Source organism: Lynx rufus, unplaced genomic scaffold (genome assembly GCF_022079265.1).
Source record: "Lynx rufus isolate CCGP_SWC_20201006 ecotype Redwood Valley unplaced genomic scaffold, mLynRuf1.p SCAF_2, whole genome shotgun sequence".
NCBI classification, from domain to species: domain Eukaryota; kingdom Metazoa; phylum Chordata; class Mammalia; order Carnivora; family Felidae; genus Lynx; species Lynx rufus.
Window position 1 is genome coordinate 117,670,700 of NW_025814834.1, and position 13,022 is coordinate 117,683,721.

The 13,022-nt window shown below is 52.2% G+C and overlaps 3 protein-coding genes and 1 long non-coding RNA gene across 4 annotated transcripts; 1 reads left to right on the forward strand and 3 right to left on the reverse strand.

Annotated features, from left to right (window-relative positions):
* Nucleotides 1-5,813: 5,813 nt before the first annotated feature.
* LOC124515220 (uncharacterized) lies at nucleotides 5,814-9,316 on the reverse strand. Its single transcript, XR_006962765.1, has 2 exons — nucleotides 8,803-9,316; nucleotides 5,814-6,600 (listed from the first exon to the last, which is right to left on the reverse strand). It is a non-coding gene; the product is annotated as an uncharacterized LOC124515220 (long non-coding RNA).
* Nucleotides 9,317-9,786: 470 nt separating this feature from the next.
* LOC124515217 (histone H3-like) lies at nucleotides 9,787-11,303 on the reverse strand. Its single transcript, XM_047083909.1, has one exon. The coding sequence runs from the start codon at nucleotides 10,512-10,514 to the stop codon at nucleotides 9,939-9,941; it is 576 nt and encodes a 191-aa protein (XP_046939865.1). The 5' UTR covers nucleotides 10,515-11,303; the 3' UTR covers nucleotides 9,787-9,938.
* Nucleotides 11,303-11,818, reverse strand: LOC124515218 (histone H2A type 2-A). Its single transcript, XM_047083910.1, has one exon. The coding sequence runs from the start codon at nucleotides 11,802-11,804 to the stop codon at nucleotides 11,412-11,414; it is 393 nt and encodes a 130-aa protein (XP_046939866.1). The 5' UTR covers nucleotides 11,805-11,818; the 3' UTR covers nucleotides 11,303-11,411.
* Nucleotides 11,819-12,160: 342 nt separating this feature from the next.
* Nucleotides 12,161-12,639, forward strand: LOC124515219 (histone H2B type 2-E-like). Its single transcript, XM_047083912.1, has one exon. It carries the CDS (start codon nucleotides 12,161-12,163, stop codon nucleotides 12,539-12,541), a length of 381 nt encoding a protein of 126 aa, XP_046939868.1. The 3' UTR covers nucleotides 12,542-12,639.
* Nucleotides 12,640-13,022: the final 383 nt, after the last annotated feature.

Consider the following 13,022-nt stretch of genomic DNA (forward strand, 5'->3'; position numbering starts at 1 on the left):
TGAGTAAAAATGCAAATCTGTTCCTTGTGGTTTATACTCAGGTGTAACTGACAGACAGAAGGGCCTTTTGGAGATGGAAAGTGCAGGGGCACCTAAAAAGAGAAAATTAGGGGAAGTCTGGTTCTGCTTTGAGAAGGCCCTCTAAGAGGCTCTGAGCTCAGAATCTGCAGTGGGTTGAATAGTGTCCTCCCAAAAGTCATGTCCACCTGGAAGCTCAAAATGTGACCGTATTTAGAAATAAGGTCTTTGCAGATGTAATTAAGGATGTTTAGATGAAATTCTCCTGGATGTAGGATGGAATAAGAGAAAGGAGTCGGAAAAGAAGACATCCAGATGGCCAACAGACAAATGAAAAAATGAAATGAAAAATGAAAAACTGTTCAACATCCCTCATCATCAGGGAAATACAAATTAAAACCAGATGTTGGCGAGGATGCAGAGAAGGAGGATCTCTTTTGCACTGCTGGTGGGAATGCAAACTGGTGCAGCCACTCTGGAAAACAGTATGGAGCTTCCTCAAAAAGTTAAAAATAGAATGACCCTATGACCCAGCAATTGCACTGCTTGGTATTTATCCATGGGATACAGGTGTGCTGTTTCGAAGGGACACATGCACCCCCATGTTTATAGCAGCACTATCAACAATAGCCAAAGTATAGAAAGAGCCCAAATGTCCATCGATGGATGAATGGATAGAGATGTGATACACACACACACACACACACACACACACACACACACAATGGAGTATTACTCGGCAATCAAAAAGAATGAAATCTTGCCTGTGCAACTACATGGATGAAACTGGAGGGTATTATGCTAAGAGAAATTAGTCAGAGAAAGACATATATCATATGACTTCACTCATATGAGGGCTTTAAGATACAAAACAGATGAACATAAGGGAAGGGAAGGGAAGCAAAAATAATATAAAAACAGGGAGGGGGACAAAACATAAGAGACTCTTAAATGCAAAGAACAAACTGAGGGTTTCTGGAGGGGTTGTGGGTAGGGGGACGGGCTAAATGGGTAAGGGGCATTAAGGAGGACACTTGTTGGGATGAGCACTATGGGTGTTACACATAGGGGATGAATCACTGGAATCTACTCCTGAAATCATTATTGCACTCTATGCTAACTGACGTAGATGTAAATTTAAAAAATAAATAAATAAAATTAAAAATAAATAAATAAGGAAATAAAAAGAAACAGACATGGGACTCAGGAAAAAAAAAGAGAGAGAGAGAGAGAGAGAGAGAGAGAGAGAAAGGAGCGGGAAAGACACAGGGGAGAAGGCCATATGAAGACACAGGCAGAGATTGGAGATTTTGCTGCCAGAAGCCAAGGAAAGCCAGGAGCCACTTGAAGTTGAAAAAGGTGAGGAAGCCCCGCCCCCCCCCCCCCCCCCCCCCCCCCCCCCCCGCTCCGCCGGGGAAGCTTTGGAGAAAGCCTGGCCCTGCTGATACTTCGGTACTTTGGATGGACCACTCGTCTCCAGAAATGTGAGAATATGAATTCCTGTTGCTTCAAGCTACCAAGTTTGTGGGAATCTTGGCAGCCCTAGGACCCTAACAGGTTCTAGCAGCAGTTTGGGTGTGAGCTTTCCTCAAGAGCAAGAAGAGCTTGGCCACTGCTACAAGCCCACGGTGAAGGTGAAGCGAGTCTGGGTTCTTCCTGCCCCGCATGGCCTTGGGGAGCCCTACAGAGGCCCAGGTCTGGGAGAGGCCAAGCAGTGTCTGGGAGCGCTCAGCGCTGCTCATGAAGACGGAAGCCTTGAGGAACTCCGGGCCAAGCAGGTCAGGGAGGCTGGTCAGGCTCGTGGAGGAGCCAACCTGTTCACTGTGGACCACCAGGTCTCCCAGACCCCTTTTTCCTCCTCAGCCACATCTTCCTCCACCCCACCCCCACTCCTTTCTGCAAGTACACTTCCTACTCTGCTCCTGATGACACTCAGATCCCCACCCCCCTTCACCAAGTTAAAAGAAACTGGCGTCTTTGATGAATGAAAAGGACTGTGTGTATCCTTTTCCTGCTTTAACAAACGACCCCAAATTTATTCTTTTATAGTCTCCAGGTCAAAATCCCAAAATGAGTCTTAAGGGGCTAAAATCAGTGTCAGAAGGACTGATTCCTTCTGGAGGCTCTAGAGAGGGAATCCATTCCTGTCTCTTTCAGCTTCTAGAGGCTGCTAGCCTCTCTTGGCCCCTGGCCTCAGCACTGTCATTACTTTGCCTTCTCCCCATTAGACCTCTTGCCTCTTTCTAATAAGGCCAGTTGTGATGATATTTAGGGCCCACCCAGATAATCCAGGATAAATTTTGCCTCAGGGTCCTGAATTTAATCACAGCTGCAAAGTCCCTTTGCTATATAAAGTAACATATTCACAGGTTGCAGGGATCATCATGTGGACATCTTGGTGGGGGGGGGGGGCTGTCCAATTTACCACAAATGTGCCTCCCTCCCTAAAGAATCACCCTTGAAGCACTGATTCCATTGAGGGGATCGGTGGTGGTGAACTCTGCCTTCAGCTAAGGTCACAGAAACAGGCTAGTGGTGGCTTTAGCCATTTGTGGACGAGGGTTACAACCTGTAGGAAGTTCCTTCCAGGGTACAGGCTAGGCCTGCTCCTGACCTGCAAATTCCTGAGAGTTCCCTGAGAGGCGGGTGGGTTGTGGGTGGGATGAGAGTGTGGGTACTGGGTGGTGTGTCCTTTCGAGTTAAAGATTCAGAGGCCAAGGTTTTTAGGTCCTTCATGAGGCATTCCCTGACCGTCTAGGCAGTCAGGATGCTGACTTACAGAAATGAATAAGACAAAATGCCCATCCCGAAGGAACTCAGAATCTGATGGGGAAACTGGAAGGATAAACAATACCGGAGGAACTGCTAAAATAGAGGAGAGCATATGCTTGTTAGAACCTGAGGAAAGTGCTGTTGGTCTGAGGAGGAGGAGCAGGGGTGGTGGGGTGGGGGGCACATGAGGGGAGCATCACAGGGCTGAATTTTACAGACTAAACAGTAAGCCTGCAAAGTGGGGGACATACGTGGACGGAAGGAAGGGTTATGCCCAGTCATGGGAGTAGCTGTGAATTGCAGACATTGGGTAGGGCGAGAACAAACTTGTGTAAACAGGGGAATGGCTAATGAGCATCTAATTAAAAGCCAGGGAAGGTTTGCAATTTGGGAATTGTAAGGGTATTTACCTTCATAATTTTGTTTCAACTTTTCTAAATAGCTACTGATAGTCTTACATATTTTCCCTATTGTTCATTTTGGATCAGACGTGGGCTTGTCACTTCATGGGAATTGTTTTCTTTAAACGTCTCCAGACACCACCACTGGGCAGGTACTGTTATCCCCATTTTACAGATGAGGAACTGAGGCCTGGTGAGATGAAGCATCTTGCCAAAGCCTCATAGGTAATAAGAGGCAGAGCCAGGACTCCAACTCGAGTCTGTGGCCTTGCACTTAGCCTCTGCTTCTCTGTACTGATCATGACACATGCGCACGTGTTTCATTGCTGAAGGTAACAGGGTGGAGGAGATGGAGACTGTAAAGCTCAACTTTGGCACAGGGTAGACGTTTTTCTCCACTTGATAGTGGTGGTGACAGGTGGACTGTGGGTAAGCAGGTATCAAAGGGTCCATTGAAGCAGCAAGGCCCTCAACCCTGTACATCATGAACCTCCCGTCACGTCCCCGCTCAGCTGCCAGGATGTCCTCTTCACTTGATGTTTTCTGTTTGGAATTTGAACTTTGGAGTCCTAGCATTTCAGGCGGAATCCTGGGTCATGGCACTCACTAGCTGTGGGAGCTTAGGCAAGATACTTTAAGCTTCCTAGCCTGTAAAAACGATGAGAAAACACCTACCTGCCTTGCAGGGTTGTTGATGATTAAAAGAGAGATGCAGTAGAAAGCATAGTTAGAAGTGACTGAGCCACGGGGCACCTGGGTGGTTCAGTCGGTTAAGTGTCTGACTTCAGCTCAGGTCATGATATCGTGGTTCCTGGGTTCGGACCCCGTGTCAGGCTCTGTGCTGACAGCTCAGAACCAGAAGCCTGTTTCATATTCTGTGTCTTCATTTCTCTCTCTCACAAGAGGGGATTCTGTGTCTCTCTTTCCCCGCTCAGGCTCCCTCTCTCAAAAATAAAATAAACATAAAAAAAAGTGACTGAGCTTGATGAACATGAGTGGTTATCATCATTTCTGAATGGTGTGCATAATACAGTGCTGTTGCTACCACCTATGCCTCCTTGGGACATATGCTGTCCTGGTGGTCCTCATCTGTCTCCAGCTATCCTCTGTCTCCTGACGTTCCCTTCTTCTACCAGCCCCCTCACTGCTCCTTCTTGCCCAGGGTGCTGCCTCAGCCCTCTTCTCTTCTCCTGGACTTCTGGCTACATCTCATCCAATTCCCTGCCTTCTGTTAGCCATTATTCCCTTATCCTTCCGCTAAGGGCTTCCCCCCAAAGTATTTCCAGGTGAGCCCCTTTACTGAATAGATTAATATTCAGAATTCCTGGTGAATGCGTCCTTCTAGATGGTTAACAGGATTCTCAACATCAATGTCAGAAGGGCCTTTAAGCATCTTCTTGGTTCCAAAAGCAGTTTGCTCTCCCTGAATTCTTCACCTTAGTGAAATCTTCTATCATCTCCTAGTTCCTTGGGTCAAGGAGAATCTCCTTTTTCTCTTGCATTCTCCAAATGCCTAAATCACCACATCTTACCAACTTTACCCCCTACAATTCCCTCAAATCCATCACTTCATCTCTGTCCACTCCTAGTTGCTGCTATAGCTGAGGCCACCATCAGCTCTGATTAAAGGACCCAAAGTCCAATGAACAATACCAGCTCCTTGGCTGACAGATTTTCCAACCAGGTTGGACATGAGAAGACTTTTGAAGAGAACATGAATTGCTTTTTGCCTGACTTTTTTTTTTCTTTCTGACTGATCTGAAAGTGGGAAATTACTTAAGTACCTAAAACAATTAGATTTTGATGCTGACTTAAAAATTTTTGGTACTAGTTTTTGGTACTAATTTTCACCCTAGTTTCTCAAACCCACAAAGACATTCCAAAGTTTCCTATTAGGCCTAGGAAGTTTGGATTTCACAGGATAGTGGCAGGGATGTCAACTTTGTCCTATTGCCAAACAGGTGTCCAAGTTGTCACTAGAATGCCTGTGGCAATTTGCGAAGCCCTTGAAGGCACTGGGAAATTCCTCATAGTCCTCCCAGAATATGTTCACAGTGAGAATCAGATTCTGTTGCCCTAGCCCCTTGAGGCAAATCACCAATATGGCAGCTAATAGGTAAGGCAGCAGTGTCCTGCCAAGGCCTGACCCTCTGCTGGGTGAGAAAGACTGGGTCAATAGGCTCCAAATCTTCAGAAAGTGAGTGTGCATTCACCTGCTTCCACTGCCTGTGGTTTGCTGGCCCTATGTGAAGACAGGGGGCTCAGTCAGGCTGAATAGGGAACACTTCCTGTCAAGACCCAGACCTGCTGTTGTGTAGGAGAGCTGAAAGACAGATTTTTAAAAAAATCTTTTGTACACTCTGAGGAATACAGTTTTAATGATCTATACACAATGCATGAAAAGTGCCCTTATGAAAAAGTGCCCTTTTTCCCTGTACAAGGAGCGTCCTCCAAGTACCCTCACATTTGCCCCAGCGGACTATTTGGGGTAATCAGAAGAGACCCCACCTCCTTCTGGGTGTCTCTTCCCTTACCCCTAGGCCTAGAATTTTGTTCCCCATCCTCAACCAGGCTAGTTCCTGCTCTTGAGCTTCCCTGAGATGCTCAATAAATAAAAATTCATTTGTTTTATTCAACAAAGAAATGAATATTTATTTGCCACTCTTACAAAATCTCATTTTTGACTGGACTCAGACGAGAGGTAGAACCTCTTAGAGAAGACAGCCTCTGTCTCTTGGCAGTCCGTTCCTATGGCCTCCTTCATTCTCTTGGCCAAAAGGTTAGCATTTTCTGCAGGCTCTTCCTTATTTGTCTTCATGCACTGCTTGTCCAAAGCAGTACCCCGACGTCTGTGTTGGAGGACACATGGAGTGAGAAGACGCCCAATCTTGGCCGCTCAGGTATGAGGTTTCCTACTTTGTTTAGGGACTTTCTCACAACATCCTGGCGGACATCATCTTCCTTAGAGAGAGAGATTGAAAACTTTGTGGATTCTGCTAGGTCTTTGGGGCCCCCAGGCGACAAGGCACAGTAGGATCAGTGAGTCCAGGAGTATTCTTCTCCCCGTTTTTTACAATGACCAAGTTGAGAACACTGAGATTGACATCCACAATGCAAGCCTGAACAGATCTGCGCTTTCTTCTCCCAGAGTCCTTCTGGGTCGGTGGCAGGAAGGCCCTGTACTTGGCAGCAGGCAGACACAGCCATGGGTCAAGACACCCTGCTTCATGGGGAAGCCTTGTTTGTCATTGCCACCACTGATTTGGAACACGTAACCCTTACACTCTTCACCTAGAGCATCAGCAGCAACTTCTGTGACTGTTCGCTTCTCATAAAAGGTACGAAGTTCACGTTCGTCGTCCACTTCAATGAGTTTCTGGCAGCCAGTAGCCGGGAAAGAGTTGTTCAGCTAAGAATGATAAAAGGGGTGGGGTGGGGAGGGAAAAGTCTTAAGAAAACTGCAAAACCACCTACAAAGGTAATTCCATTGCAAAAAGCCTTTTATGGAACCCTCAGAAAATAAGCAGAGATCCTGAAATATCGGTTTTACTAGCTAAACGTGTGTACACAGTAACGCACAAGCACTGCACTAAAAATCAAGCTAATTTTTCCTCCAGCATCGCGGAATGACCCCAGAGCAAAGAGCCCTCCACTGCTCTATAGCCTATCAGAGCAGGAAGCCCAGTTAGGGGCCGCCAACTAGGCAGCAAGGCCATATCTCTGAAAGGCAGATTAGTGATGCAGACGAGGTCCATCCTCTGAGGGGCTCACCTTTGACAGGAAACCAGTTAAGACCACCCAGGGAAGGCCACCACTGTCCCGCACCAGTGAGGGGCCAGGTCCTAACTCCCCCGTGCTCTTCCTCCTCTGCTTTCCTATTTTCCTTCCACACCCTGCAATCGTGGATTTGGGGAGCGAGCGCTCCACTTGTGGTGGTGGGAGGAGCACACGTGGGTAGAAACGCGAGGAGAGGGGTGAAGGCAGATCATAGCCATTCCCACTAAGCCAGGAATCCCTGAACTGCCTTAGCCACGGCAGATGCCCGCAGGCTGTTCTCAAATCTCAGGGCCACGGGCAGGTCGTGGGCATCTTTGGTATTTTAGGTTGGTTGAAGCTGATGTAGTATCAGTTTGAGGCATGGGATCCTGAGGAGGAAGGGCTCCGGCATGGAAATCAGGGGTCTGCTGAGCCACTAAGGGCTCTGCCACTCTGGAACGTAATTCTCCCTTTGAAGACTTCAGGCTGCACTTTTGGAAACAAATTTCAACGGACAAGAGATGCGGGCTGCAAAGGGGTCATCCCTGCAGAGCTCCAAGTCACTGCTACTTCTGCTTATAACTAAGTCACAGGGGATCCCATCACGTACTGTTGGTCTGAGCAGGGAATGAGGCCCCGGGCAGAGACCATGGGGCCTGTATTGATTTCCTAGGGCTGCCCTCACAAGATACCAGACTGCCTGGCTTAAACAACAGAAATTTACCGACTCCCAGCTCTAGAGGCTAGAAGTCCAAGATCAAGGGGGCACCTGGGTGGCTCAGTTGGTTAAGTGCCAGACTTTGGCTCGGGTCATAATCTCACCGTTTGTGGGTTGGAGACCCGCGTTGGACTCTGCGCTGTATGGAGCCTGCTAGGGATTCTCTCTCTGTACCCCCGCCCCTGGTGCTCTCTCTCTCTCTCTCAAAATAAATAAATAAAAACTTACAAAAAAAACTTTTTTTTTGTTAAGAAGTCCAAGATCAAGATGTCATCAGGTTTGGTTTCCTCTGAGGCCTCTCCTTAGCCTGCAGGTGGCTGCCTTCTCACTGTGTCCTCTTATGGTCGTCCCTCTGTGCTGACTGTGTCCTGATCTCCTCTTATAAAAAAGACACTACTCATATAGGATGAGAGCACATCCTAATGACATTTTAACTTAAATGCCTCTTCAAAGGCCCTATCTCCAAATACAGTCACCCTCTGAGGTACTAGGAGTTAGAGCTTCAACACAGGAATTGCGGGGGGTGGGGGGGGGGGTGGGGAGGAGAGACACAATTCAGCCGGTCACAGGGCCTATTCTGAAAATCTCTGAGTCTGGGGCTGAAAACTGGGGACCCTCTGGCAGGAGCAGAAAAAGTTTTCTTCCTTCCTTCCTCTCTCTCTTTCTTTCCTCCCCACACTCCTTGCAAAGGGCAAAGGTTTTCAAAAGTTATCTCTGCCTGTTTCTGTTCCCCTCAGTGAATTTTCACCAATCTCTGTGTGAACGAAACCACCAACTCTGGTCTCTTCCGGGTGTACATAAACGACGATCAAGGATAAGAGGTGTCATCTGAGACGCACACAGCCGCTGGTGTTGGAGTTCTTGCTCGTGTAATGCCAGCTTCCCGAGGTCCTGCCCCACTCTTCTAGGTAAACAGACTCATTTCTAGGACCCCGAGAGGCGTGAAGACTTCCATTTCATCTGGTGTAATAAGAGTGGCCCCTCGGAGAGAAACTCAAGCCTCCGCCCGCACAGATGCTGGGGCAGACAGACGTGGGCAAGGAGGGGAAGGGAGCAGGGCGTGCTCTGCCTTCCCTTGGTTCCAGCCGCCCGAGAGCTTGAACTACTGAGCGCCCCCGCGCTGGATAACTCAAGTACCTGCACAAAACTCCTCAAATGTCTCTGCATGTGGGGTTGTCCTCCTGGAAGAATCGCGAGCCTCCTGCTGTGGACGTGAGCAGGGAAGGATACCGACCAGGCGGAGCTCCCGGGGAGTGGTGTCGTGTTGAGGAGGCCTTTGAATCCCGGTCCATCTTCCCACCGCCGTTGTTTTAGCGAAACCCATAGGACTGTCAGAGCTGAATGCTGGGCCACACAAGCCAGACCCTCTTTGTCCTGTGTGTTCCTGCCCGGAGCTGCCCAATCCTACCTTCTTCCTTAAGGTTCCTTGGCATTCAAAACAAAGGGCGGGGCGGGGCGGGGCGGGGCGGGGCGGGGGGAGAAAGGCGGGGTGAGAAAGTGCAGAGCGCGAGACCTCTGGCAACGTCGCAGCGGCGAGCAAGGGAGTTTTGACAAAGTGGGTGAAGGGGATGAATGGCACCCGCTAAGTGTCCCGCTGCCCGGGGCAACCTGGGCGTTACCGACACCCGACGTGCAGGCAGGGTTTGGGAATCCCGACAACGACCTAGCAGAAACCTGGCGGTACCAAGGTGGCGGGTGGCGGATTTGCGCCCTCCCACCAGCCGGAGCGCCGCGCCTCTGGGGGCCACTTCCGGCGGGGGTGTGGAGGCCGCGGGAGCACGGCTCCCGTGGGGGAAGAAGCCGGGCCAGCCGAGTCCGGACCGCTCCCTAGGGACTCTTCGTCGTCTCGGCCCGTCCTGGAGCCCAAGGCCCCTCGTCTCCTGTCCCGACAGCTTACAACCCGGGGTCACCGTGGGGTACGTAAGGACACCCCAGGAAGAGAGCACGCATGCCCGCCCCACAGAAGCCGAAGTGGGGGTCCTGGCCGCACCCGTAAAGGGAGCCAACAAACGGGACGGGACGCCCCTGGACTCGGCGCGTGGCCCCGCGAGCTACCTACCGGGAGACCCTCAGCTTTACCCGGTTCTGGTGCCTCATCCGCGCGGTGGGGGGGGGGGGGGGGGGTGTCTGCTTTGTACAGGGGAGGTGGTAGAGTAGGAGAGCGTCGGCCGGGAGAGAGCGAAGACGAGTGGCACAGCTTCTTTCAGGTGCCGTCGTGGGTGGCTCTGAAAAGAGCCTTTGGATGGGATGGAACCTCGAGCCGAGCGCGCACTTTAAGCCCGCTCCCCGCGGATGCGGCGAGCCAGCTGGATGTCCTTGGGCATGATAGTGACGCGCTTGGCGTGGATAGCGCACAGGTTCGTGTCCTCGAACAGCCCCACCAGGTAGGCCTCGCTCGCCTCCTGCAGCGCCATCACGGCCGAGCTCTGGAAGCGCAGGTCCGTCTTGAAGTCCTGCGCGATCTCGCGCACCAGCCGCTGGAACGGCAGCTTGCGGATCAGCAGCTCGGTGGACTTCTGGTAGCGCCGGATCTCCCGCAGGGCCACGGTGCCCGGCCGGTAGCGGTGCGGCTTCTTCACGCCGCCCGTGGCGGGCGCGCTCTTGCGGGCCGCCTTGGTGGCCAGCTGCTTCCGCGGGGCCTTGCCGCCGGTCGACTTGCGGGCGGTCTGCTTTGTACGGGCCATAGCGAACCAAAACACCAACTCACCAGCGCAGCGGCAGCGAGAGTAACGGGGCCTCGGCCCGCCGCCGCACTCTTTATAGGCACCGTCTTCTTCCGATCGGGCGGGGCGATAATTGAAAGTCCCGCGCTGGCTGTCCATTGGCTGTGACGTCACCCGTCCCGGCATCACTCATTGGCCTGGGCACAATCCTCCCTACCCCGCCCACTCGCCTCGCTTTCTACTTTCCAGTTCGCCAAGTCTTTCTCCTACCTTGTTTTTCCTTTCTTTTCGGCGGGCGGGGAGGGAGGGGGGGGGGGCTCATTTTTGAGCTCAACTCTGTCCGAATCTTCCTCCCTGACCCTTTTACCCCTTTGCCGCGCAGTACCCTCTTCCTTCCCTCGCGGGCTCCCCAACTCCACCTCACTCTTCCGTTTGCTCCCCGCCCCCCAAAGCGCCTTGTCCCCTTCTAAGAGCCTCCTGGTTGGTGTGATGGATCTTTTCCCGCCTTGTCGGTACTTTTCGGATGGGAAAGTTGTCGGTCTCACCCCACCCCCTCGCCTCCCGAGCGCAAGATCCCGCCTCCGGGAACCCAAGCGGGGACCTGTCCCTCCGCTGCGAAGGCGGCCCCCTCACTTTTACTTGAGACAGCCGGCTCAGCTAAGCCAAGGTCAGGGCCGCCACACTCCCGCAAACTGCCAGCTCCCCTGCCGACTGGGGGTGCACGTGTGTGTTGGGCAAAGGCCTCGCGAGCCCGGGAGTCGCGTACTTGGCACCCACTCCCGAGGGAGGAGCCCGGGGGCCACCCAACAGTACTACTCCTAGCGCAGCCGACCGTGGCTGCGCCCAACGGGCTCTGGCTCCTCTCCCTGCCTTCAAGTCCTAACTAAGATCTACGAGATGGTTGAGGCGCAAGATTTGAGAGGCCAGGAGCGGCTCGGCGACTACTGGTCAATAGTGGAACGGAGAAGAATCGCTACTGTGAACAACTCTTTATTTGAAAGGGTGGGTGGCTCTTAAAAGAGCCTTTGATTTCACAGGTACCCCTTTGCCACCAAGGGCTGGCTGAGCTTCCGGACGCCGGCCTCACTTGCCCTTTGCCTTGTGGTGGCTCTCCGTCTTCTTGGGGAGCAACACGGCCTGGATGTTGGGCAGCACGCCGCCCTGGGCGATGGTGACTTTGCCCAACAGCTTGTTCAATTCCTCGTCGTTGCGGATGGCCAGCTGCAGGTGGCGGGGGATGATGCGCGTCTTCTTGTTGTCGCGGGCCGCGTTCCCCGCCAGCTCCAGGATTTCCGCCGTCAGATACTCCAGCACCGCCGCCATGTAGACCGGCGCGCCGGCCCCCACCCGCTCGGCGTAGTTGCCCTTGCGCAGCAGGCGGTGCACTCGGCCCACCGGGAACTGCAGGCCGGCGCGGGACGAGCGCGACTTGGCCTTGGCGCGAGCCTTGCCTCCTTGTTTGCCACGGCCAGACATGACGGCAACGCTCACCGCGACCACCTCCTGCTTGACGACCGAGAATAGTCGCCGCAAACGCCGCCGCTTCAGCCTTTTATAGGCAGAACCCGGATTGTCTACGGGGCACTTTGATTGGCTAAGGCAGATCTTTGTTCTGACGACCAATAGGCCGGCTCGGCCAGAATCCGCTCATTTACATAATCTCGTCCCCCTCGCAGGAGCGCGGCCGAAAACTCGCGAATCACGACGCAGCGTAACCAGAACCTTAATTTGCGTGGGGCCTCTTTAAGTACCGAGTCGCTTCCGCTAGCCTCTGCCCTACGGTGGGGGTTTGCGTTCCCGGTGGTCGGTGTCCGTGCCTTGTGCTCGCCGCTATGCCCGAGCCGGCAAAGTCCGCCCCCGCGGCCAAGAAGGGCTCGAAGAAGGCGGTCACCAAAGCCCAGAAGAAGGACGGCAAGAAGCGCAAGCGCAGCCGCAAGGAGAGTTATTCCATCTACGTGTACAAGGTGCTCAAGCAGGTGCACCCCGACACCGGCATCTCGTCCAAGGCCATGGGCATCATGAACTCGTTCGTCAACGACATCTTCGAGCGCATCGCCGGCGAGGCCTCCCGCCTGGCGCATTACAACAAGCGCTCGACCATCACCTCCCGGGAGATCCAGACGGCCGTGCGCCTGCTGCTGCCCGGCGAGCTGGCCAAGCACGCCGTGTCCGAGGGCACCAAGGCCGTCACCAAGTACACCAGCTCCAAGTGAGTCCCTGCCGGGACTCGGCGCTCGCACGGGTCGCCGGCCGCTTGACTCCAAAGGCTCTTTTCAGAGCCACCCACCTTCTCGGGGAAAGAAGCGGGTTTTCCCTATATCAAAATGTTATTTTTCCATGCTATTTATTCTTTTTAATACCAGCCTTTTCCTTTGGATGACAAGAAAGGACTCTAAGATTGGACCTGATTCTTCTAACATTGTGGAGAGCTAGAGTACATGTATTTGTTCTCAAAAGTAACTCAGTTTTAACGGTGAAGCGGTCAGCAATGCATGGCAGTCAACGTGTAAATATACTCGTGATTATAGAAATTAGTGCTAAGGAGTGTTTGCTGTAAGGTAATTAGCTTGAATCTGTTTATTGTAATTGCATTTTTCTTTGGAAAATTAATGTGTTTGTAAACATGGAAAGCAGTACTTCTGAAACCACGCCCAGCACCCATAAATAAATTTTTCTCGGTACCTCGATATCTTG

Excerpts from the sequence above, each read along its gene's own strand:
- LOC124515217 (XM_047083909.1), bottom strand. The coding sequence starts at position 10,514 with ATGCCGGGACGGGTGACGTCACAGCCAATGGACAGCCAGCGCGGGACT.
- LOC124515218 (XM_047083910.1), bottom strand. The coding sequence starts at position 11,804 with ATGTCTGGCCGTGGCAAACAAGGAGGCAAGGCTCGCGCCAAGGCCAAG.
- LOC124515219 (XM_047083912.1), top strand. The coding sequence starts at position 12,161 with ATGCCCGAGCCGGCAAAGTCCGCCCCCGCGGCCAAGAAGGGCTCGAAG.